The 26,411-nt window shown below is 36.9% G+C and overlaps 1 protein-coding gene and 1 long non-coding RNA gene across 3 annotated transcripts in view; both read left to right on the top strand.

Moving 5' to 3' along the window:
• The window catches only part of LOC105692225 (diacylglycerol O-acyltransferase 1), a 39,231-nt gene extending 25,695 nt beyond the window's left edge, over positions 1 to 13,536 (top strand). For both annotated transcript variants that reach the window (XM_012411289.2, XM_012411288.3), the window contains 6 exons: positions 3,638 to 3,815; positions 4,468 to 4,576; positions 9,549 to 9,593; positions 10,782 to 10,960; positions 12,055 to 12,205; positions 12,337 to 13,536. In XM_012411289.2, the coding sequence (XP_012266712.1) occupies positions 3,638 to 3,815; positions 4,468 to 4,576; positions 9,549 to 9,593; positions 10,782 to 10,960; positions 12,055 to 12,205; positions 12,337 to 12,513 (839 nt within the window). In that variant the 3' untranslated portion in view covers positions 12,514 to 13,536. The remainder of the gene's footprint in view (positions 1 to 3,637; positions 3,816 to 4,467; positions 4,577 to 9,548; positions 9,594 to 10,781; positions 10,961 to 12,054; positions 12,206 to 12,336) is intronic.
• Positions 13,537 to 13,701: 165 nt separating this feature from the next.
• On the top strand, positions 13,702 to 18,307 carry LOC125500406. Its single transcript, XR_007277784.1, has 3 exons — positions 13,702 to 14,248; positions 15,054 to 15,300; positions 17,686 to 18,307. It is a non-coding gene; the product is annotated as an uncharacterized LOC125500406 (long non-coding RNA).
• Positions 18,308 to 26,411: the final 8,104 nt, after the last annotated feature.

The raw sequence follows: 26,411 nt of genomic DNA, 5'->3' as shown, positions 1-26,411 counted from the left end.
TGAAGTAATTATCGAAGAGTAATTATTATTTACAATTATCAGGTATCCGTACTTCGCTCCGTTCAGCCGGAGACCTGCGATAATTATTCGTTTTTGCGTTTCATTTGTTCCTTCGTTTGTCATTTGTTTACTCATTTGTCCATTATTATGAAAAACTCGTATTTCATAATCGTATTAACGTACGGAAAAAGTAGAAGGTCAGATGGAATGCGAATATAAAATATGAAGAACCAGTGAAACGTACGGTGCGTCGGGTATGGAGGTTTTGGTACAATTCAAAAATTACATATGAAAAAGGGAAAGAAATTCTATATCATGTTTATGTAGACTACAAAAATTCCACGCGAAACAACATTTTGCGCGTTCATTTCAATACACGGTCGTACAGATGCATTCTGATAAAAATTCCTCCATATGTTTGTTTTGTTTTTTTTGTTTTTCTTTCAATTCGAATTTGCTTATTGTTTATATCGCTATTTTGCTAAACTTTTTTGCGCCCGGTTTCCGATATAACCGTCGTAAAAGGATCGTGAAAACCCGGTGAAAGTCGCGTGCGAATGGCGCGAATGGTGAAAATGCGAATTCGAACGACGCGAACGTGAAGAGGAATATATGCAAAATGTACGCGGAGGTATAGGTGTACGTATGTGTGTGTTATATAGCAGGGGTTTTCTCTCCCTATCTTATTTGAATTCCAGATTGGATTATCTATCGGATTTGGATAATTGAAGGAATTCTATCAGTTCGCCTAGTCAGTTTCTCTCATCTCTTCTCTGCAGTTTTCTATTTTTCGTCCGTCTCTGTCTCCGCTTTTGTATGTGCTTGTCTTCCTTCTTCTCGTCCCTCTCTTCTTGTTCTTTTCTTCTCTCTTCTTCGCATCTGCCACGCGGATCACGGTTATATACTCGAATGCAGATTTGATACGATGCAACGTATATAACTCCGATGTTTTTGTCTCCTAGTCAGCGTTTCCATTTCCAGTAGCTATTGCGTCACTTTAAATCTTCGCCTATTTCCTGTCCCTACGACTGCGACTCCAGATGCAACCGAATTCCTGATCCTTCTACCGCGTGTGCAACGCCTCTTTTTTGGCGGAATATGATTTTATGCCTGACATCTGACGTTCGAGTATATTGTACATGTGTTATATTCTACTATACAAATCAAAACGATATTAGATATTCCGAAGTTTCGACGTTTCACGATTCCCAGACTCTCCTCCTCTTCATACTCCATTTCACGGTTGAATGGATTTGAATACCTTCGCGTCTCTCGTTATGTTGAAAATAATTATATACCCTGCCAACTATTTTCTGTTATTAAGCAAAACAGCGAGAAAAAAAAACAAAAAAAAAAAACACAACAAAACAAAACAAATAATCAATGAACCAAAAGGAAGAAAATGCAGAAACTAATTAATAACACAAGAAACGTGAATAAAACGAATGTGTGCATAAGTAGTATCTGGAATACAGTCGTTGAATATAAATTATTTTTGTTCTCTTCGTCCGATAATCGATATCGCGTTATTTTTTATTTATTGTTAGCCATTTCTAACGATTCCGAAGTGTATAGGGCATACCTATTTATATCGTACAACATCGGCGAAGCTGCCATCAGATACATCGCGTCGTCGCCGTCGTCGCGTCGTCGTCATACTTGAAAACGAGCAACGCGTCGACTTATATCAGATTCTCACTTACAGCTGCTATGCTGCCGCTGAGGAGCTCCGCCGTGAATCGATTCGTGATCTTAGGACGAGTGGAGAGCGCTCTTCTGCGTTGTGCTTCTACTTCTGGTTCTAGTTCTACTTCTACTCCTACTTTTCACTCTTTGCCGGTGAAATTGAATGGGGCCCCGAGTCTACCGGAGGAAGTACTTACCCGCCGGTTCTTCCGAATAAAATCCGATATTTTTCGAAACTGTTTTCACCTCCTTTTTTACGATTTATTTATTCATCTATTTATTTTATTCATCGGTCGGTTTTCATTTGTCTATTTTTCGCTTCGCAGATTCGACCGTGAATCGAGTCGCTAGATTTTTGCCCGCGAAAAATTAATTTCAAAATCTTATTCGACCCGATCCCTACGCTGATAATAATGATCGATTTTCGAATCCAAAAGCGTTTCGAAATCTCAACTTTTCCAGCGTAAAGACGAACGCGTTCCGACCTAGTATGGTAAGAAAAAGCAAGTTGTTGGAAAGAAAAATCTACAAGAAAAAAAAAAAAAAAAATTAAAAAACACCGAAAAAAGCTAGGTAAAAAGTTGGCACAATGCGGACGAGCTGCAGTTCTCCCAGTTGCGTTTGAAACAAATATTTTTTAGTTTTTACTTTTCATAACTTACGTTTCTGTTTTCTGTCTAAAGAAATGTATAAGATTCTAAAAATGCATTCGTACAGCAGTATGCACTTGATACGTACAAAGTACGTATACGTGTAGCTGTAACTTTCTTTTGAATGGATATTTTACTCTCAAAGATGTAAAAGTAGCAGCCTAGCATCGGCGTATAGGTATACCCCGTACACATAAAACTAAATTTCAGGTGCTTCCCTTTTCTTTCCGTAATTCCAACTGAGTGGTTCTCCTTCTACTTATCGTATTATACCGAAAGTAAATGCACAAACAGAACGAGTAATTAATACAGTATAGACTGATAAAAAACTTTACAACCAAAAAATAAAGTACAAGTATACGCGAATATAAAAAACAAGCAAACGCAGCTTGCGGATTTGGACTCGGTTTTGAAATAAAATCAGCCTACGGGGCGCTCCGCGGGATATCGATATACCTCGTCGCGGAACGTTTGTAAAAATAGAAGGAAAAGGTACCGCCTCAAAAAAGGAATCGAAATAAATAGACGAAAAAATGTCGGATATCCAAAAAATAAAACAGAGCGGCGATGCACCGAGATTAACTTCGATTATTTTTACACTAGAATTCGCTTTGCCTCTATACCTGCAGTTCGTACGGTACATACATGGTGATGTCGTGTACACGTATACCGTGGTGCTTCTGACTAAAAGGCAGGCTTTGTTTTGTTGTTCCGTTAACAAAATTGAAAGACCTTCTGCCTCACTCTTTTCAGCAACGTACGCCGGAGCTCTCTATCCTCTGTATCCTCTCTATGCCCAGCATATGCGCGCTTTAAAGGTAAAATTCCACCCCGTTCGTTGTAACGTTCGAGAAATTTACTTGATCTTTTAAAATATTTCTCTATTTTTATGAATTTTATTTTTGTTTTCTTTTTTTTTTTTTTTTTTTTAATCGTCGGTTTTAAAATATCCCGTCATCACAGTCGGGAGCTAATATCACAAGCACAACCACGGGTTTCAAATTTTACAAAAATTACATCGTCGTCTTATTGTTAGCGGCGAATGAGAATTTTGTCGAACTTATTAATTAATGCAACAAGATCGTTCTCATTGTTATCGATTCATCGATCGGTTGTCATCGATTTACCGCTGCGATAATTCTATGCGAGGAGGTGAGAAAAAATTTTCCTTCAAAGAAACGAACAATAAAAGCAAAAGAGATGAGAATTCTTAGAATATATTTATGGATCACGGCGTTGGGGAAAGGTATTGTTAATTAAATATTTGCGTCTTTTTTTTTCACTCTCTATCTCGCGCGCAGCGTCCGAGGCGAAGCAGAACGGAAAGTCGGTGAAGAAAAATGGAGACGAAACCGACGGAAGTACGGAGCTGGTTCAGTATCCGGATAACTTGAATCTGGCCGACGTCTACTACTATATCCTGGCGCCGACTTTATGCTACGAGTTAAATTTCCCGAGGACTCAACGTATCCGAAAACGGTAAGATACTAGGATGCTGCACATATCATTTCGTGCGTGATATTCCGAGTGTGAGATCGTCGCGTTCAATTTCTATCCTCACGCCATAGATTTGAAAAACGAAGAAATTAAAACTGATAAGAGAATCGGATATTTTTTCGTTTTATTCCTTTCATATTCAGTTCTTTTACCATTTTATTTCCTATCTCGTTTTATTTTATTTCTGGCTCTATCAACATCAGTATCGGGACGACGTTAACTGTTGAGGAAGGCAATTTATTACCTCGCAAAGCCCGTTCGATAATTCAATTTTGTTTACACGGAGTAAAAAATCGCTTATTAAACCCGACGCCTCACTTTACAGTTTTTTTCAAGCTCGGAAACTAGATTTTCTTCCATTTTTTTTTTTCTACTTGCAGTATGGCATTTGATGTCAATTTTCCGAGACCTTGTTCTTTGATTTTCGCCTATAATTTTTCGGAGCGCGGTAGATTCGAAAAAAAATAATAAGAACTGTATCCATTGGATCGATTCGATAAAATTGTGGTTCAGATTCTGACATTCTGAATATTCAGATAAAAGTTTAGAAATATCTTCCCGATTTTATCCTCATTTCTTTCTTCTTTTTTACGGTTTGAATAACAGTTTTAATTGAAAGTTTTTTTCCTTCCAGATTTCTCATTAAACGGATTTTGGAAGTTGTCGTCGGTTGTCAAGTGGTGATGTCGTTGTTTCAACAGTGGATGATACCTTCGGTTAAAAATTCATTGATTCCCTTCAGTGTGAGTCTTACTTTTTTTGCTTTTCTTCTCTATACTGTACACAATATACCTTTCGTTCGCTTCCTTTTTTACACTTTTTCCTTGTAATCAATTTTTCACGTAGTCTTTCACTTGTCACTTGGGGGAAAAAATGTTGAAAAAGGAAGAAAAAAATAATTACCCCGTATAACATTCTTATTATACAGCGAAAATTTTTTCCATTCAATGGTACATCAAAACGTGCGCGGTAAGGGGCGAATGGGGATCAATTAAAACAAAAGACGACGAAAACAGGAAATTTGTTAAACAAAAATCGAATAGCTACCGAGTCATAGACAAACCAGGTATCTTATTCAGTCTGAAAAGTTTTCAGGATGAATCAGAGGTGCAATGTTCCTTCTAAAATCCGTGAAAGGAAGCCTCCTAGCGCTACTCTTTGAAATACTGAACACGACCTATACAGCACGCGCTTCTTTTCTCTCTGGTTCTCTATCTTCCGAAGGGGGATGAAAAAAAATGAGTGAAAAAAACGAGGAAGAAAGTAGGAAGCGTTTTCCAACCTTGATACGACAGCTGCTGCTCGTCTCTTTCATCTTGTTCTCTCTTTACCTTTTCACCTAACATCACTTTATCTCAATATATAAGAATTCTTTCCCCCCCCCCCCCCCTCCCTTATTTCGTATAGATGCGTTTGATCAATGAATTTTCTTCATGTCTTATGAATATCACGTCTTCTATTCGCACCTATTTTATTGGCCGATCGTTTCGAATAAAGTACGAGAAAACTGCAGTGCAGTAAAAATTTATATCTTACTGAGACCGGATTTTACGAACTTCTTTTATTTTTACTTTTTTAATACTTTTTTATTCAGTCCTTTGATCTGAAATATCGTTGCATCACCTAGTTTTTTGACTTCCTGCTCAAGTTTCAAGTACCCCCAAAATGGCAAGTTGAATTCCGCCGTTGTTTTTCGATTTTTTCGGTTTTCACCTATGAACTCATGGAAATGGTTCATCGGATTTCGTTGAAATTCATTTTTCTTTCTATTTTTTTTTTTCAAATTTAATTAGTCCTCATCCAATATTCGAATCAACACATTCATTGGCACTGCTCATAGGTAAATCTATTTTTATACGTTTATCGGAGCATCACCGATTCGATAACTCGAAAGGGTAGTGCGTGTAACTCCGCGAGTCGCCCGAATCGAAATTAATTTTTTACTCCGTTTTTTCGTATCCCGGTAGGTTCGAAATTCAAAGTCGAGTTACTCATAGTTATCGTTTTGCTCTCCTCCGTCTATACGGACGCTTAGTTGATTGTCATCAAGGCTTTAAATTGATGACAGAAAACCCGTCCGAAGGTGGTATAGGTTGCATATTAGACCTTAGTACGTACAGTTTGAGAAAGTTGTATAGGTTTTGCTGTTTCCATACAGCAAAGATATTAACCACTGTACACGATGCCCTTCCCATCCCCCGTACAATGTCAGCTTGAAGAGAAGATAACTTGTAAACTAGAAACTATTAACTATCAACTCACCACACCATCTTTGTTATAGATATACGTACAAAATTCTCGTTCACTGTAAATTCAGACAACCATTATATCCAAAGATTGATTGCCCCTGCGCGTGTTTCCTAGAATCCAATTAGCGTTTGTATGTATTATAGATTCCCACTGTACGTAGTCCGTGTCCACGTGCGCTAAATAATTTGTACTATCTAGCCGTGGGTACGTGAAAAATTAACCGACTCTTTCCCAAATTTTACATTTCCATTCACTTATTATTTAAAATCTTTTTTTCTACGCTTATAAATCGCCGCACACAACGAACCTTATACGCCCAGTATATTTTAAACCTTGCTGGGCGGCTAACGTGCAGAAATTGTGAAGCTTTGAGCTAATGGAAAGCTTTCAGGAAAAGATTTCTAGTATCGTAATAGTAGTAGTAGTAGTAGTAGCGGTGGTGGTAGGAGTGGTCGTCGTAGTGGTAGTAGAAATAGCAGTGGTATTACCAGCTACCGTGGGATTTCGAACAACCCTTTAATTATTTACGTTACTTACCACTTGAACACGAAGTGTCCGTGTATATGTGTACGTATAAAGTGCATTCAGCGTAGAAATGAAAAAGGAGGAGAAAATTCAACACGGTGAATGAAAAAAGTAGAGGAAGCAAAAACGGGAAATGGGGCGAGAGATTAACGGATATATACGCACATAGAAAATCCCAGCTAATGATTGACGCTCGAATGAATTGAAGGATTGAAAAAAGAAGGCGATCGATTAATTGATCACATCTTTCACTCTTTCAGCCCCCTCTTTGCCGCTCGCTGCATGACGTTGCTTAGAAATTTGATATTTATTTCTTAGAAGCAGCACGACGACGACGACGAGCGGTGGCGGCAGAGGAGGGACGAGGAATGTCTTGCTTCTTGCCCTCTTTTCGATTTATTAAATCGTCTTATTTCTACCCACATATACACCTAGATTGGTGTATACGTACGTGTATAGTATATATTACGGGATACGTACACATCAAATATGTCATGGAATATCCTTTTATTACCGACGTGGTGAAACGCGATATTAAACTCGGGAATATTATATGTATAATAGAATTTCGTGTGCCATCTTCCAAGCATCTCCCTGATGCGTGACTTACATTAATTTTATTTATGTATTCTATATATATATATATTCATCAATATATATATATAACATGCTAGGGTGTTTCATTTTTAGGCGAATTTTTTTTTTTTTATTTTCCTACCCGAAAAACTGATACTTTATAGAAAATGAAAAATATCCCCGTTAGAAAACAATTCTGAGCGAATTGAAGCCTTCGCTCATCCAAAAATTCGATTTCCCGTTTGAATAATACGACAATTTTTTGTTTTTGGTTTTAACTCGATGTTTCGGTACTAAAAATTGTTTTTCTCGAAAAGTGTGTATAAAGCTTTTGCATCACATTAATTTCGCTACATAAATGTTCCAATAAGCTTAAGCTCTACGACCAATAGTTTTCAAATTACAGAGGCTCGAAAGGTGAATGTTAATAAAAATTGACTCCAAATCCCCTGTAATTTTGAATTTATTCATTTTACGTAACGAATTAACTTACAATAGACAATGCAAGGCTCTTGAATTATTGATTTTGAAAAGTACTTATTCATTTACCCCAATTAAATATAAATTTTCAATCAATAATTACTGTGGAATCATAAGACACATGGAGAAAAAACACACATGGAATGGGTGAAATTTAAATTGGATTAAAAAATGAACGGGCTACAAAAATGGCGCTTTCTGAAATCATTAATTTAAGCGCCTTATAGTTTCCATTATGAGTTAATTTTTTATGTAAAATTAATTAATTCAAATTACAGGGGAATCGATGTCAATTTTCATTAACATTCACCTTTCGAGCCTCTGTAACTTGAAAACTATTGGTCGTAGAGCTTAAGCTTATTGGAACATTCATGTAGCGAAATTAATGTGATGCAAAAGCTATATACACACTTTTCGGAAAAAACAATTTTTATTACCGAAAAATCGGGATGATACCAAGAAATTTTCTGTCCCTGTTATTTAAACGGAAAGTCGAATTTTTGGAATCATCCACTTGGAATTTTTTTTACAACGAGGGTATTTTTCATGTTTTATAAAGTATCAGATTTTCGGGTAGGAAAGGAAAAAAGGATATTGCCTAAAAATGAAACACTCCACCATTTGTATATGCACGTATGATATTGTGCAACTTCCACGTCACACATCGTCGAATGTCAAATTTGAATGTCATTTCTTCGAAGCAGAAATTTGGTGTCATGAAAATCGGGTTCAACGCGCGAATTCACGTGATATTCTATTTACTACTAATTTCGTTCGGATGGAAATTGAACGACTGCTTCATCAATATAATTAGGTATTATACGCGCATACGGTATCATTTATACCTTGATAGAAGCTCTTTATTAATTATCCGCGACAAAGGACAGGTTGTAGTACAATATGATCTAATAAAAAATATCTCAAAAGATCAACGCCAATACATATCCATCTGCAGGTGTCGGTATACATTTGGTACATTTCTATTACGGGGTGAAATTATTATCATTATCGGTATCTTCGCGACTGCTATTATCACGCACACATTCAGTTTCAATCTGTCTCCCAAAGTGCATTGTCTCCTTACTCTAGCTCTTACAATCGCATGCTATTGAATACCTAAATTATACACGTATTATTAAAATTATATTGTTATTAATATTTGTAATTCCTTTTTTTTTTTTTTTTTTTTTTTTTTGCTCTTAATTTAATTTTTACTTTCCGCAAAGTAAATGATGTATTCGTATATATTATGAGAGTACATACCCCACGTCCGGGTTGGGGATTTAAAAGATTTGCATTAATTTACCTCGACTAACCAAAAAATAACTTGCAGATTAGGTGTACAGTAGGTATGACGACAACCAACAAACTTTTCTCGTACGTTCTGGTACCGTTATACCAAATCTACCTTTCCTCCCCCTTATTTTTCTCTCTCTTTCTTCGCCCCTCTTTACGTTAGCATCTAAAAGACGACGCGACTGGTACGGAAAAATAAATAGAATGAAAAGCACTTTAGACAAAGCTTTAAGCAGTGCAGTCTTCGGTACCATCCCCATTTTTTGTTTCGTCTTTCCGTTTGGTTTAATTTTTTTTTTTTTTCTCCACTCTCCACAGTCCACAGGGTGAAAATTGCCTGACTTAATGCTAAAAAAATACATCGCTCAGGTAAACACGGGAACAAAGATCTCTGATTATTCCGAAGTTTTCCTCCCTTTTTTTTTCCAATTTATTCTCCGTACTTTATCGATACGTACAACTTGCGAAATAATTTTGCACCTTCAACTGTGCTTGTTGTAACTGTATTATTATGGTCGTCGTCATTATTATTATTATTATATATTATTGTTGCTGTTGAGAATTTTCCGGAATTGTTTTGTGTTTCAGAATATGGACGTAGCTAAAGCTTCGGAACGTCTCCTTAAGCTTGCTGTAAGTATTTTCAATTGTTTCTATATGTTCTATCCCCGCAGGGAACAAATATTTGTCAACTCCTTGTCGAGTTAATTGGATTTGGTGGTTCGATTCCTCTACCCCCGAACGACTGCGAAATCTCGAACAGTTTACTCGAAATTTTATACGTATTTGTGGGGTGTCCCATTTTCATCCCCAGCAGAAAAAAAAAAGAAAAAAAATCATCCGTTCATAGTCGTGTAAATCCCTCGTTCAATCGTTTTAAGCAAATCATGTTGTGAAGCTGAAAATCCTCATCCTGATTCTGCATATGGAAATTTTTGTCCGGACACGAGTTGTGGTAATTTCTTGTTTTTCTGCGGCAATGTTGATGGTTTCAGTCATTTCGGGCGTCGATTTCACCCCATCCCTTCTGCAAAGGGTTTAATAATGTTGCATCGACAAAGGAACGGTCAACTTTTGGTGCCGGAGGCGGTTTTCTGTACTCTTTTCTATTCCTTCTTTTTTCTTTACTTTCTTCTTGTTCTTCTTCTTCTTTATTTTTTTTATTTTTTTTTTTTTTTTTTATCTATTTTTCTTTCGGCCACATACACACGCCAAGATCGCGTATAAAAAGACTCGGCGCGGTTTCCAAGAGCTCGATCTTTTCCCTGAAGCGAGAGAAACTTACTTCTCTCATACTCGCCCTTCCTTGTCTACCTATGTGGTTTTAATTCTGTTTCCTTGCCGTATCTATACGTGTGCACGTACGTGTGGTACATACATACGCGTCTATTGGTATACCTTATACAGTAAACGCGGAAGTTATTTGAACCTCTTCCTGCACATTCCTTTTTCTTAGTTCTAGCTCAAGCTATTTTATCCAGACTATCATCCTATACGTATATGTATGTGGTACCTACTTCTTCCCTTAGCGACATTACAATTCTTCTACACTTTGTACTCTTCTTGAAAGTTTTCTTTATGTAATATATATAGGTACGTGTACGTATGTATACGTATACCTCGTGTGTTATATGTATGTACGGTGTAACGGGTTTACCTTAACTCCGTTTTAAAAACTTAATTTTTCTTTTCAACACCCTCTGGAGGTTCGGTGCTAAGTTTTATGGATGATGAAAATCTATGTTGGAGTTTAATTTTTTTTTTTTTTTTCTTTCTAAATGGTAATTAATTTTCTCTCGTTTTCGGTTCGCGTTCATACAGATTCCGAATCATTTGATGTGGCTGTGTTTCTTCTACCTAACTTTTCACTCCTATTTGAACCTGATGGGTGAATTACTGCACTTTGCCGATCGTAACTTTTACGGTGACTGGTGGAACTCTAATAACATAGACACTTTTTGGAGGAGTTGGAATTTACCGGTACACCGATGGGCTGTGAGGTTCGTACACGTATACCTTATTGATTCCCTTCTTTCAAAATTTATTGAAAATATTCGTGGATATTTTGGTTCGATGAATTTTCCTTTTCACTCTCCATCGTCATTGTTTTTCGTTATTCTATCCCCACGTGCGCTCCACGAATAAACGGCTCAGCTAATCAGCCTGAAAATAACCGCGAGCTTTTAACTAAATTAAGTAAAAGAGAAAAAATTGAATACACACGCCGTAAAAAGAAACAAAGAGAGAAGAAAATGATTTTCGTTTCCTTTTATGTTTTTTTTTTTTTGCTTTTTCCTTCTTTCGGGATTCTTATTCTTCTTATTTGCTGGTGGAACTCGAACGTGCGATATAAAAATTAAGGGCAATTTTACCCAGTCAAGTTTTCTGGCGACGCAGTTGAGACCTCTTAAATGTTGATTGCCGGTTGTTATACCCACCCTGGAAAACTGGGTAATCGTTTTGGGTTCCTAGACTATACTGTGCTAAACTATGCTATTATGTAAGCCTGCAGGATGAAAAACAGATAACGATGACGATGCAGCACTAGTGGCGGAAACAGAAGTGAATTATTTTTTTTTTCTCCAAATTCAAAGTTAAATCAGAAAATTATTTTCGCTTCGGTGGGCGAATTTTTCTTTTGGTTTTACTATTTACGAAGAAGCTCATTTCGGGACGTAAGTCGTAACGAGCAGCGAGTGACAGCGATGATTCTGAAAGTCTTGTACATTACAAGGTAAACGTCTTATTAAAGTGAAAGAAAAAAAAAAAAGGAAAAGAAAGAAATGGCAAAAACGTTTGTTCCGCATTTTTTTAACAAGAAAATACTCGTCTCCGTAACGTTGTCATCGTCGTTGCCTTAATATATAAATTCGAGAAGAACAAAAAAAGGGGAAAGAAAATTAAAAAAAAAGTACTTCCTGGTACATAAAATTATACATCTACCTTGTACTCTGCAGTACTTCAGAAAGGAAATAGAGCAGCCCCGAAGAAGAGAGTCTAATTATTCTGATTTGTTGAGGGATTCGTTCTCTTTTTTTTTTTCTACATTACTTTTATTTTCTATTAATTTTTTCTTATTATTTCGAACCCTCAGACATCTCTACATACCAGTGGTTGAAATGGGCTATGGAAAGACAACTGCCAGTTTGACCGTCTTCTTCATCAGCGCTTTTTTCCACGAATATCTGGTCAGCGTGCCGTTGAAAACATTCAAAATTTGGGCGTTCATGGGAATGATGGGTCAGGTAATAACTTTAAAACAAAGAGCAAACAAAAAAGAAAAAAAACAACTTAATTTGATTTATTTGCGAGGATTAATTCCGCGGAATGGAACTTGTTGTACAATATTGATGTATTTTTCCGTTTCTTTTTTCAGATTCCGTTATCGGCTGTCAGCAGATTCGTAGAAAAACGTTGGGGTGCTAGATGGGGAAACATTATTGTTTGGTCTGGTCTTATCATCGGACAACCACTTTGCATTATGATGTATTATCACGATTACGTTGTCACGCATTTCGGCGAGGCATTGATCAACGACTATTCCATTGTCTAGCGGAGAGTGAAATTTCCTTTTTTTCACACGCGAGTTAAAAAATTGTCAAAACCAGCGTCGCTGTAATATGAACACTGATATTTCCTTTGAATTTTTGTTTCTCTTTTTTTTTGGCAAATTAAAAAATGCGAGCGATAATTATCGTTTATTTATCATCGTATATTATATCAAATCCCTAAAGAGATGGATCATTAGCGTTAAGGGATGACCAATTGTGTTTCTGGTTTATAGGATTCGAATAATTTATCGAGCTTTTGAACAAAAGTGCCTTTTATAACGACAAATTTCTGTACACTTTATTGCAAATTACGTGCAAAAGCTCGCGGTTACTTACCATTTATCATATCAATTCGTACATCGCTGCAAAGTTTGATTTTGTAATCGTTCTTATTTTTTCGTTCGTTTTTGTTTTATCAGTTTTTGTATTCGTTATATGTACAATGCATATACTGAAATAGGTATGTAATAAAAATAAATTTTTTGTACATCGCGACATTATTAGCAATTGTCAGCGTCTGCGTGTACGCCTGTTTGCAGGGGTAATATTTTGTGGTGACCACGTACGTACGTACCTACGTATGCGGTTGTTATGCAAGTGCTTTTTGCAAGACGGTATATTATTTCTAATTGCGAGATGAATCTTATTCGTATTTCGCATTTTGTGCTTTATCGCGCTTGCGTTGAATGCGACGAGAACATCCCCTATATGTATATACAGTGGGGGTGGTGGAACCAGTTCGGATAGGTATAAGGGGCGAGTGCGCCGCGACGCCTCTGCAGTAAACGTCGCGACGCCCTAACGTATACGAACACTGTTCGGAGGGTTCAAATACTATTGGTAAACACGAGGTATAATAAGTGCCTGTACATTCATTGATAACTGCGATATCGATATACGTTATGTGTTATAAATTGTGAAAATATGAAGAAAATATCGTTGTACTTATGTTTCTCTGTACATCCCTGTAGGTTTATACGCAAAAATTGTTACGAATTTTGCGAAATATAACCGGAATTTATTTATCTCTTTTAATTTATTTCTTCGCCATTCATATGGAGTGACCATGTTAAGCTTACGATTAATAGTTTAATTTAGAAAAATGTGAAGATTTTTTTTGAAAAAATCTCTCGTCTACTGGACTTACACACCACTGTTGCAGTGCTTCGAATTTTTCGATTTAGGTCAGTATCAAGTTTCAGAAGACACACAATTTTCATGGTACGCGGCGAAGTTCTAGTTTTCACATTCACTTTGTCTTTTGCTTTTTTTTTTTTTTTCTTTTCATTGTTCAGAAACTCTTCGCAACTCGCTGAGCTAATGAAGGGCTCAAGCTGATTAGCTTCTTTTCTTCTCTTGCGGCGTCTCCAACCTAATTGTGATTTTTCTCTCTTTTTTTTTCTTTCTTTCTCTTTCCTCTTCAAGCTTCTGGTGCACGTGTTGAAGTTCTTCTGCCGGCTGTGAATAATTTCTGCAGTTCTACTTCTACAATCAAGAAATAGAAGATTCCCACTTATTGCCTTATATTGATCGCTGATTATTAATTGACCTCATTTTTCAGAATTAAATTTGTTGGATTTCATCTAAATTCATCCTAGGCTTAAGGGTAGGAAAAAATGAAGCGATAAAAATTTAATATCGTCAAGCCGTTCGCGACGTTCGTTTCAGCGCAATTGATCGTTCTAATCTACATATATATCTCAACGACAGGAATCGAGTTTCACGTGCTCTTTACGGGTAAGAAAAAAATGATAATGGTAATCACTGTCTGACGAGACGGACTTGATAAATTATTTCGAATCAATCAGGTTATTTCCGAGTAAGATGATAACGAGAATTCCGAAAAGAAATTCACCCAACCTTCCGCTGGTCGTTAATAAAATTTTTCAATTTAGACACCTCCAAATTACGACCTGCTCGTATTTCAACGTCGTTTAAGAATGTTTTATTTCATTTGACAGTAAACAAAATGACACTTGGAATTATTTATCCTTCTTTCACGTTACACCACATTCCTCTATTTTATTACACCAATTTACGAAAAATAGGGTCAACTTCTTTCTTCTCCTTCGCAATTTTTTGATTCCTTTATTTCTATTTTGAAAGTAAGTATAGAACAGAACAATGAATCGGATATAAAGAAAGAGATCAGGAAGAGGGTTTGATATAAGGGTAAAATAGAGGGAGAAAAGTAGCTAACGATAGCGCGTGCTCAACACGTGTTCTCCTTATCTGCACGTTTATTCTGAGCCGTTAGGAACTTCCTGTAAGAAGAAAAAGGGGGAAAATTTGAAACCGAGTTTTCACTGATTTATTTCTTTCCTCGGCATAATTTCTTCTATTTTCTTTTCAGATGTGATTATCGGGATCTTCAGTCTCTTTCTGAGGCTTGCTTTTCATTTCTTTTCTTTTTTTTTTTTTCAAACCGGTATTTGCTTTTTACCAGAAAACGCGCCCATAATTTAGCAGAGTTTTTCATAATTATTATTTTGACGATATTATTCTTATTATTAATAATCTTTTTTTCTTGTCTTATCCTAAGCTGCTTTTCGAGCTTTCCCACCGTTATATCCGTATCATGATACCACTCAGACAATTTGAACGAGATTTTAGGAAAGTAAAAAAGGAAGAATAATTCGGTATAAGCCGCTTACACCAAGATCTTCGAAATATATCAAGGTGCGGTGAAAAAATAATGGCAAACTCTGCAATACGCGAACCGAACAAGACAAGGAACAAACAAACGGAAAAAAAGGAAGAAAGAAATGAAAAATTGAAAACGACTCGAGGTAATTTGATTTTATTCTTTTATTTTCCGGTTGTCAAGGCATTCGAACAGCTGGACCGCTTTGATCCGGCCACAGGGAGTAGGGTACCGTTTTTCTGACGTTATATGGTTATTTGAAAATGAAATTGTATAGGTACCGCTATAAATAAATACGATGCTGGATGATTATGATTATCGTTATTTATTATACATTTTTTCTCTCCGTCTCTCTTTCTCTCTCTCTCTCACTCCTTCTTTGGTTTGTTTTTCGTTGGTAGAATTTGTCAGTCGAGTTCAAGCGCTGATCGGTTGACATTTTTCTCCGAGTAAATTCACGTATTCATATCCCATAACGTATAACGTTAAATAATAAAATTTTTAGTTGCGCAGGTTTGAAATTCAGCGATGAGATATACATACATATACCTACACACACACCTATGCACGCGGACTTTTCATTTCCATCTGAGGGGATCAATGCTTACGCTTCAACGCTTCAAGATTTTCATTCAAAAATTGAAAATCAAATGGATTGCTCAGCGATCCGTCCATGCGGACTTATTCTACCGTTACTTTACCTACCTACACCTACCTTTTATTTCTTCTCTTTATTCTTATTCTTATTGTTATTATTATTGTTATCATTCGATCGTATATTTTCAAACCCCTTATTATAAAAGTCGTAAATAATTTTTTCACTTTTGCACATCGTTTTTATCGTTGTTATTATCAATTTCTTTTTCTTTCCCCTTTTTTTCTTCACTTCCCTTCTCCACGATTGTTCTTGTCTTCTTTCTTCTTTGGTATAAAAAAAAAAATGGGCCTATTACAATTATTAATTTATGCAGCTAACACTTGTATTTCTCAGTTAATTTCAAACTTTCGGATCTTCTTTTTTCTTCTGATTTTTTTTTTGTCCCCTACCAATTGTAATATCGAAAGGAAAACAAGAGAATTCAAGAGTAGGAGAGAAAGAGGAAGAGTCGAGTGAAAGACCGAGGGAAAAATAATTCTAATTTTACCGGCGTCGCGAACGCGTGCAGCGGCGGTGCCGAGGAAGCTGCCAGGGGTGGTTTTGTATGTGGTTTAAGTTGAGGGGTAGTGTTTCTGGTACGGCGTAAGACTTCGACTCGGCAGGTAGTAACCAAGAAGTGGTTGCTTATTGCTTCAAGGAACTAATTAGGAGGAGAGAAAAGCGGGAAGTAGGGGAGGAGCAGGAGGAGCAGGAGGAAGAGGAGTAGTCTTTGCTTAGTTAGCAGGCCGTAACGGCGTAACATCATCATCCCCAAACCAACCAACCCTCCACATCTCCAAACCGACATACGTACGCGTACGCGCGTATATGCATGTATTCGGCACATAATATATTTACGTACGTAGTATCTATTCATCTTTCATTTAATTCGACTAGTTTACGTATTCCCTTTATCAAAATGAGACGGGATATCTCGTTCCTACGTACGTGTACGGCTGGTAAATTGTGCAATGGACGTCGTGCACCGGATTCGCGCTTATTGTAATAATTTTACTTCCTTTTAATCATTTTCATCTCATTACAGAATTGAATTGATAAAAAAAAAAAAAAAAAAAAAAAAAACAAAGGAATGGCCGTGTACTTAGTTGTGCAGCTTCTTATTGGGAAAGAAAAAAGTAAAACATGATAATTTGAATGAAAATTGCGGTGGTATAAACTTTTATTTCTCTCTTTTTCAAACTTTTGTTCCACGGGCTTGCGACCCTATACTGCCGCTGGACGTAACAACGACGTCGATAAATTGAATCATAAATCACGCCATCGAGATCACTTTTCCCCAAACTATAAAGATATTATTACGAGTACAGTACCGTATCGGTGTGGCGTGTATACGGTGAGCGAGCTTTTCCTAGCTTCTTTATGTTCAAAATCTTCTACACGTGTCCATAAAATGAAAAACTTTGTCGTCACGTAATGACCATTTCCCATGCATCGTGATAAAAATGATAATGAATTTTTCTCGAGTTTGTATAAAAATTTGAAATATTTATACCTCGAGCTTTCGCAGAAGCGTATTTCACAAAAATTCTGATACCGTTACAAAAAGGGGCGGGAGGGAGGAGGGGAGAGAAAAAAAATTGTCTAATTAGTCTTGCCTTTAGAGGGTAAAGAACGTGAGTAAATTTGTTACGGTCTTTTACGTTCAAAGAAAATATAAAGTAAAAATAGGAAGAGGAAAAAAAAAAAAAAGAATCTCGGTAGCTTGTCGCAAAATTTATTCGGAACACGGTGTGAAGCTGTAGATTTCAAGTCTTTGGTATCGTACAGGAATATCATATTATAATTAGCGAGATATTCAAATTCAGGGAATTCTTTCTTCGACGAATTTCATCGCAAAGCACCTCAATGCACGATTGATTTTTCATTTTTCAGGTTAGCCGGTTGCAGCGAACTGAATTATTTTTGTACGTCCTACGCAGCGTCGCGAAGCACCTGACGATTCGTAACATCGCACAATCGATGAATAAAAAATAAAAATGATAAAAGAAGAATAAATAAATTATCGGGTCTCGAGGTGCGACGCCCTTAATTATGGCCGGTAAATTTGAACCGGGTGATTTTATGTAAAGTGAAATAGCTTGAACGTGCAGGGTAAAGATAACGAATGCGTTGAATGTATAGGATCTTTCAAACAGAAGCCATCGTTGATTACACAGCCTGCAGTGTTGACAAACGGGGGATTTTCAGAGTTGAGGATAAAAGAGGGAAAGAGGGAAAGAGGGAGGTAGATTTTGCTTTTGCTTTACACGTTAACGTAAAGTTTAGTTCGGCGAGTCGCTGCAATCAGTAAATTTTAAATGGACAATGTAAAGCCGGCAGTCCAAGGAATTAAACGTGAAACACATAATCGGTAAAAGGAAAAGTTTGGTGAAAGGTGCCCCCGACAAAATACCGTTGCAATTATACAAGAATGAGAACGGAGATAAAAAGCTCCGGATTTATGAGAAACGGATAAAAAATTTGAACCCAATAAAATTGAAAATAAAAAAATAAATAAAAAAAATATAATAAAACAATGACGATTTTGACAATGAAAGTAGTTAGCGCGATATTCGCATCTAATTGATTTCACAACGTTCATTTGTAACGGGTATAATGAAATTAACAACACTACAAATATTATTCTTTTTGAGGCTAAAGCAAACTTCGCGTGAATAATTAGTCGAAAGATATTCGTTGGTATTTTAAAAGAAATCTGATGGAACGTGAGTTTTTCAACTTTGTCGTGACAGTAATTGAATTAAAAGAAAATTATTCAACAAACAAACGCATACCCCGAAAATTCCCGGCGGTTGAGAGGCTGGCACAAAAAACATCGTGTTGGAATAATTTTTTATGAACCGATAAAACTCAATTAATTGTTTGAATATTTTGTCGCATCGACGGGTATCTCGATATTGAAAATAAGATAAAACATAATAATTCTAATGGACCACGTACACGTGAGAACGCGTTCCGCGGCAGCAGCGTCATCGTCATCGTCATCATCGACGTCGAAGAGTAATCCGTCAAAAATGGCGTGCGAAAAAGCTGCCAGGCGTCTCAGGGCACTTTTATTCAAAGCATCGAGGCTCGGAGTTCCAACGAGCGACGTCGCTTCCCTACCATCGGCTAAAAAGTTGATCCCTCAGAGAGATCACGGATGGAAAATCGCCGTATTTCTGATCCTAATGTTCGGGGGAGGCGTTATTGTCGCACTGATATGTACAACGAGAAGAGGATGCTCGAGGATCGAAGATATCGTGAGTACGAATTGCAATAAACAGTCATACCCTCTGTCGTGCCGAAAATTTTCTGAAAGAACTTTTCAGACAACCGCCATCTCGAGTAGGAGATCGAACCTGGAGATTTTTATCCTACATTCTCAGAATACGACGCGTAGTTGAACACTTGCGACAATGAAAAAAAGCGAGTTATCTTGAAGATTTGAATTATTAGGGACGTGTTGCGCGGTGATAGAGGCAGTAAAAGATTCTTTCCTGTTCCCCTTTTACTTTATTTTTTTTTTTTTTTTTGTTTTCATATTGCTTCGAGTAAGTATAATAACGGTAATTCTCTACGATATGCTTTTTAACGTCCCCCATTTTGTACGTGTATATTTTATACGAAATTCCGAACTGTTTCCAACAAGAGATATTACCATTCGAGAAGTTCGTATCACTTTTTAAAAAGTAAACAAAGAGGAATTCCCTTTCACTTCAACCCCCTTCATTTCCCCCCCCCCCCCAATTCCTGCACATAGGAATTTACGCGAATGTAATGTGTATTTTTATATAGAAAATACTTTGTGTTTTATTGTATTTTATTTAATGCGATGATATATCGATTTTGAATCGTTCAATAATTCTTCAATATCGCGGATATAGAATAGTTTTCGAAAAAAAAACAAAAACAAACAAACAAAATAAAATAAAAAGTGAAAGCTCCGCAAAGCTTTTGAGACGACGATGACGACGGCGAAGAAGAAGAAAAAGAAGAAGTAGAAGAAGCACTGGCGAGTTTTGACGGCGTCAATAATTAATTGAATAATCCAAACGAGGAGTTTGCAGAGTCGAGATCTCACTTAGTGGTTTTCTAACGCGTTGCGAGAGCTCGTGGCAGGCAAAGAATCTTCTATCTATATATGATATATAAAGTTATATTTTGCCACCAGCTATGTACGTACATACATATACATTGTACAGAATCCACCCTTCGCTGCAGTGCTTTTTCGAGGGTGAAAACTCGGAGGAATGGGTTGGAAATTACAGATCAAGAGCTTCTAAACAATTACGTTTCCACTGTATAATACGACCAACCTGTACGTCGCGAAATTCAAGGGATGAAATAGCCGAACGCCGCAGAGGAAAATGGTCGAAATTGTGGCCCGTTCGTATTGTATATTCCATATTCTATTCATACGCCGTATCGAGTCGAGGTCGAAATGAGTTTTCACGAACCGGAAGTTACCGCGAACCTACGCAACCGCATAATTATAATTTGTTGAAAAAGAAAAAGGGGAAAAAAAGAATTAGAAAATATTATTCACTTTGCCTCACGATTTCTCCATCGCATTCCGAAACAAAGCGGAAACTACGCTCGTGCACGTATAGTGCATATATATATATTTCGGTGGTGTTTTTGTTGTTTTTTCTTAATTTCCTGCCCGATGCCCGAAGGGCCGCAGCGGTATTGAATCGTGAATCGTTCAGAGTTTTGACCATTTTTCGATACCCGGACCAAATTTTTTCATTTTCTCTGCTACCATTTACGTATACATATATAGACGTATGTATCGAAACTGGTACCAAACTGTATGCAAAATGCATGAGAATGTTACACATATATACGTGAGTATGGATGTGGATATACAGCTGTACGTACAGCCGACAAAGTTTTCGGATGAAATAAACCGCCAAAAAGCGCATGAACAGTACAGGTAAACGCGTAACGTAATATCATTAGAAAACCTCCTGCAAATTATAAACAGCAAAAAGTAATAAAATTTTCACCTGAAATTCATTGGAAATAAAAAATATAATCCTCGAGTCGAATGCAGGGAGATAATTTTTTCTCCTTTTTTTTTTCCTAAGGCTTCCGTGCTGCGAGTACAGGTATACATATACGTATATCGTACAGGTAGCGGAAAGGTGAGCGTATTGTATCAGTTTATGCTGCAGTAGGTGCCAATCCAGCAGTGTCAAATGCTATTATATACATAGGTAAATACATGTATCTGCTATAGATATCGCGTGTATATATAGGTATACCTGTCGTGTCTATCAGATGCATGCTTCGGTGCTCCGATCTCTTCAAGCTTAACGTTATTACGTAATACTGAACTATGTTATACCTCCCCTGACTGCGACACTGTACGCGCGCTATCGCATAGATTAAATTTGAGTTTCTTTGTCTCTTTGTTGGTTTTTTTTTTTTTTTTTTTTTTTTTTTTTTTTTTTTTTTCCGCTTCACGCAGTATCTTTCTCCGCGCGGTAGCGCGGAACAGAAAACTCGCGCTTTCCATCGAATTCGTTGGAATAAATTTTGGAGAATAGTTTTCTTACCTGAATCACGACGCGTCGAAATTTCGATTCGTCCCCTGGATCGTTTATCTTTTCGAGCTGCGAATTGTTCATCAGAAGTGTAGGTAAGATTACACGTAGTATGCACGTGCGATGTGTAACGTATTACGTATACATGGAAAACGTGGGGGGGGGGGGGGGGGGGGGAAGTAAAAATCAGTCGCTTCGGGCAACTTTTTGATGATTATTCCCGTGATCCTTTGTTTAATCCGCACTCTCGACGCTCTCGCCGAACACCAAATCTACTACAGATATACGTACGTATACATTTAAACGACTAGACGGGTGTACGTAAAGAAATGTACAGGGATATGTGGATGCATGTACACGCACCTCGTATCTCATATCCTATATACCTGGGTATGTATACCTGTCCATGTATACACCTGGTACGTACTTCGTGCAGTTCCTCATATTTAGCCGGGAGCAAGATTTCTACAATAAAGTTCGTTCCATAGTCCTCTTTCTCATCGTCGTCCGTTACGTGTTGTAGGGTACGTATATAGAAATATGGGGATGAGAATGGGTTGTACTTTTCAGCTTTGATCATTCTAGGCAGAGAAACTTACGCGTATACCTGCCTTATATTTCGCGTACTTTATCATTCGGATTGTAATACTCGAGAAACAACGTGTTGTGCTCAGTTATTCATTTATTTATCTAGCTTTATCGTTGTTCTTCGTTTCTTCTGTTTTCATGTCGAAAGATTCAACGGGATTTTTGCGCGAAATGTTATGCGTTTACCAAACGAAACGTAACGGGCCTCCAAGATTGCCCGTTTCTATGGTTTCAAATGATATTCATGAAATTTGAATAATTCACTTTTATTATTGTTTCTAAAAGCGTAAACGCGATTAGGAGTTTAATTTTTCAATGGCGTACAATCAACGCCTATGAAAATTTCGGTGTTAAAAATCACGCCGATTGTGCTACAGCGTGTTTATATTCTTTACGTACTCCTACCGTGCCTATCTATTTGAAATATAATTATATCATATAAATGTTGTAATTTTATCGCTCCTCGTAAAAACTTATCGTTTATAGGGTTGAAAGTACTTCATCACCTTTTACTACTGTGCACGGACAACGAGTAGTATAACAAAATGATGGTCTTGTACACATTGTGTGCTATATGCATATATGTATACATATGCGGATTTATATGTACACAATTATAAATCAGTGTAGCTGAAATCTTATTGTTAATAACGATCATTGCGCGAGAGCTCTTATCCAAATACAGGCAACTTTGAAAGTGTACAGTTGCAGGTGTGCGGGTTTGAAAATAGAAATTTTACACACGGTCGTGGATAGTTATATAAAACATAGAATGTACATGTATACTTATGTGTATATATTTACATATTATGGGCTAGTTCGTACGAGTTTCGCCCTGGATATTACACGTAGTTATATTGTACAACTATATCGGGAAAATGAGGCGATAGCGTGCCGGATTTTATGTGGAAAATTTAGGGGGACGAATAAAAATCGTTTTTTATCCCCCATTTATTGTAACGATATTTATATTTTCGATGCGTGTACGTATGTACATATATCTCGTGATATATAACTGGCTTTTATTACAAATACAGTGCCTCGTGAATCATTATAATATTTATGCATGTTATACGCATGCACACATTTTGGATCTTCGAAATCTCGCGTAAAACCGTCAAAATTTTCAAAGTATCGAAAAGCGAATAAATTTTTTTCCCTACTTTTTTATCGTCGATACGACGATTCGTATGTAATTGTAACTAAAAAAAAAAAAAAAAAAAAAAAACGCAATTATTCTTCGGTGTCATGAATATCCCTGCAATTTATGCCTTTTACCCCGATGTAATTCCCCGTCAAAAAAGGTGAAAAAAATTGAAACAAAAAAAGGGAATCTCGATGTTCAATATTTGACTATTTCAAGAATATTCCATGTACTATATATACGCGATGTTGGATTATTATCTCTTTTCACTTCTTGTCTGAGATGAATTAGGTTTTGAGTTGGTAATTGGCAAATATATATGACATGGGGTGTATATATGTACAAGTATGTACTTTTCACGTCTGTATGTGTGTTGTATGTAAAGTGGTCCTGATTATATAGATGCGAGACGCGTTTTCGGGTGATGGTCGTCGCCGAATGAATTTTAAGACGCGGAGGCTAATTAACAGGATTAATTAGAGCGTTCTCCGAACCGCCCGGAGGTGCGGTACAGAAGTTTAAAAATATAATTGCGAGGCCAAGGTTTTTAAGAAAAACATAACGATACAAAAGCTTCTCCATACCTTTTCATCCATCCGATGTACCGTACTTTTCAACGGTTCCAACGCCACCGGCGATACGTATAAGACAAAAAGTACGATTGATCTCAATTTTCTAATTAACTCGTGATCATTGCTCGCAATGAATGTGAATGTGAAAAAATCGAAAGAAAATAATAACGGCTCATCCGGAACAATCAAACGAATCTACACGGATATATACGAGTGGGTACGCAAGAAGAAAACGCGAACTAATCGAGTTGTTGAATTTTTCAGTTTAATGTATTAATTACAATTTCAAAACGTGAAAGTTTACGGTGAGCTGGTATTATTTTATTAAGGGGTAGTACGCCGCGCGCATAGGGTCAGAGAGATTAACGAGAGACTAGTCTTCTTGGCACGCGAAGAAAATTTAACCTCCCTAAAATTCAAATGTCTACAGCATGCGGAGGATGAGGAGGAATAAAACAATTACAAACAATTCAATTACCCTAAATCGCAAGAAATAACTTGAAGAAGTTCGCAAACGTATCCAACAGCCGCGATTTAGTGGAATGGGGACGAAACTTTTTCAAAAATTATACACACATATTTATCCTCACTTATTCTCTGATCGTCGGACAATTTTCTCCGATGTCGATTATTCCTTTCACATCTCTCAACTGTTATCCATATTTTATTCCACTTTTTTTCTTTCGCTCATCTTTTATTCAATCTACTTCGGGAGCGTCCGAATTTCATCATCGATGCGCTTGGTATATAAAAATCATAACGAAATTATTGCGAACACACACTGCAGTGTGCGTGCAAAAGAATTTACGATACCCAGTGTTTATATTTATGTACTCGCGAGTTCGATATAACGGATAGGCATATAGGTCGTGTCACCGCTACCCATGGTGTAGGGGGTTGTTACATAGACCATGATGATAATATCGGCGGAACTGGCGCCTCCAATCATTTCCCAATTAGCAGCTGATTGCGTACAGCCACCCCCAAATATTATCTTCCAACCATCTCGATACTCCAGCACCGCGTATATCCATACCCATATCGCAATATACCGGCGAGAAGACAAAAAGGCTGACGATGTTTTTTTTTTCTTTTTTTTTTTTTGTAGGTTTTTTTTTGTTTAGCGCCGATATTCACCCGCAATATCCGGAGTGGCTGATACGGCACGCATTCTTTCATTACAGATATTTATTGGTGTCGAAACCCTTTGTGTTCCCTGCCGCGGAATACGAGGAGGAGAAAAAACCGAATTTTATAGTTTTATTAAATCGTTCTCTCGTTAATTTCATTCGTGGAATGATAGTTGCAGCTCACTCAGAGCGACGAAAAAAGGAGGGCGGTTCTCTCGACCTTTTGTTTTTTCAAATATCGTTGGGATCTTACGGAGAAATAAAACTCCTCATTCCGTTTGTACCCGCTGAGATATAGTATTATTATACACCTGCAAGCTGCATAGACGGCGTTTATACCGCACCAGGTAATTTCACCTGATCGTACGTGCCGCTGATTTCCCCACCATCCATTACCGCGTTCACGTCGCTGATTTCAACCGCCACGATCACCATATATTCAAACTCTATAATGTATGTACGTACATGCGGCGTTGTACGCGTACCTCCCTAGATTTCGTGAGGAATGATAACGATGAAAAAAAAAACCTAAGACGAAATGTGTTTTAATTTTAATTTCAAATCCTCTCTGTTCCAGAATCTGGCGACCTAGCCTCGTCGAACTGGGAATCTACACGATGCACCGGTTTAGATCGACGGACGTTATCGGAGAAAAGAAGAACCGATCTTACCGGGTCGCCACGCTCGCTCAGATATTCTTTTCTTCGTTCAATTTTCTTTTTATTATTTGAAAAATAATTATTTTACCATCACGATGTGTATGAATCGAAGTAAACTTTGAATTGTATAATATTGGCGAATTATAAATTATAGTTATGACGTAATAAAGTTGTTGCCAACAACTAAAATACGAGAATTTGAAATCAGTTTGAAATTCTGCACTGGACAGCTACGCGTAAGCTATACCCCGATTTTCTCGTTTCATTTTTTCTTCGGAAAATGAAGAGATCGTGAGGTTTTCCTGTGGTCAGATGAGATAGGAGAATTTTCTCAACTCACGCGTGATAAACTTTGCTCGAAAAATAGCCCTGTGTATACGTACTTTGTGTTTCACCATCAATTTTCCGTCGACTTCGATCGCCTGGAAGCCTGAGAAATAAATTTCATGCATTTACTTATGAATGTATAGTTATATAAATAAATCTAGATCATCCGCATTATGTAATTAATACAAGTATTATTAATGTAATATCGATAACTACCGCATAACTACCACACGAGAGTACAGAAAATAATAATAATAACAATTATATTATAACGATAAATTAACGAGCGTCTTAGCTCCGTGTAATACATACATAATGGAGATTTAGTGATATTCGATTAATCGATCAAGTGTAAAACAAATTTATAAGCGATAGATATACCGACATTATGTAAATTGATAAATTATTTTGTAAATACGTGTCGAATAATTTATAATCGATTGTACTTACCGAACTAAAAATCTTTTGTTATTTATAACATGTGCGTGGGTTGCAGGTGTTTGGAAAAATAGCGTTTGTATATATGAATAAATAAATAAATCAATTCATCAATTTTTAATTGTCTGTAAATCTGGGTTCCAACGTTTGTTGTTTTTTTTTTTTTTCATCACAAACTCCCATTATTTTTCCAACAATTTCGATCAACG

The sequence above is a fragment of the Athalia rosae genome, chromosome 3, assembly GCF_917208135.1.
Source record: "Athalia rosae chromosome 3, iyAthRosa1.1, whole genome shotgun sequence".
Classification (NCBI taxonomy): Eukaryota; Metazoa; Arthropoda; class Insecta; order Hymenoptera; family Athaliidae; genus Athalia; species Athalia rosae.
This window is presented reverse-complemented; position numbering and strand designations above follow the sequence as displayed.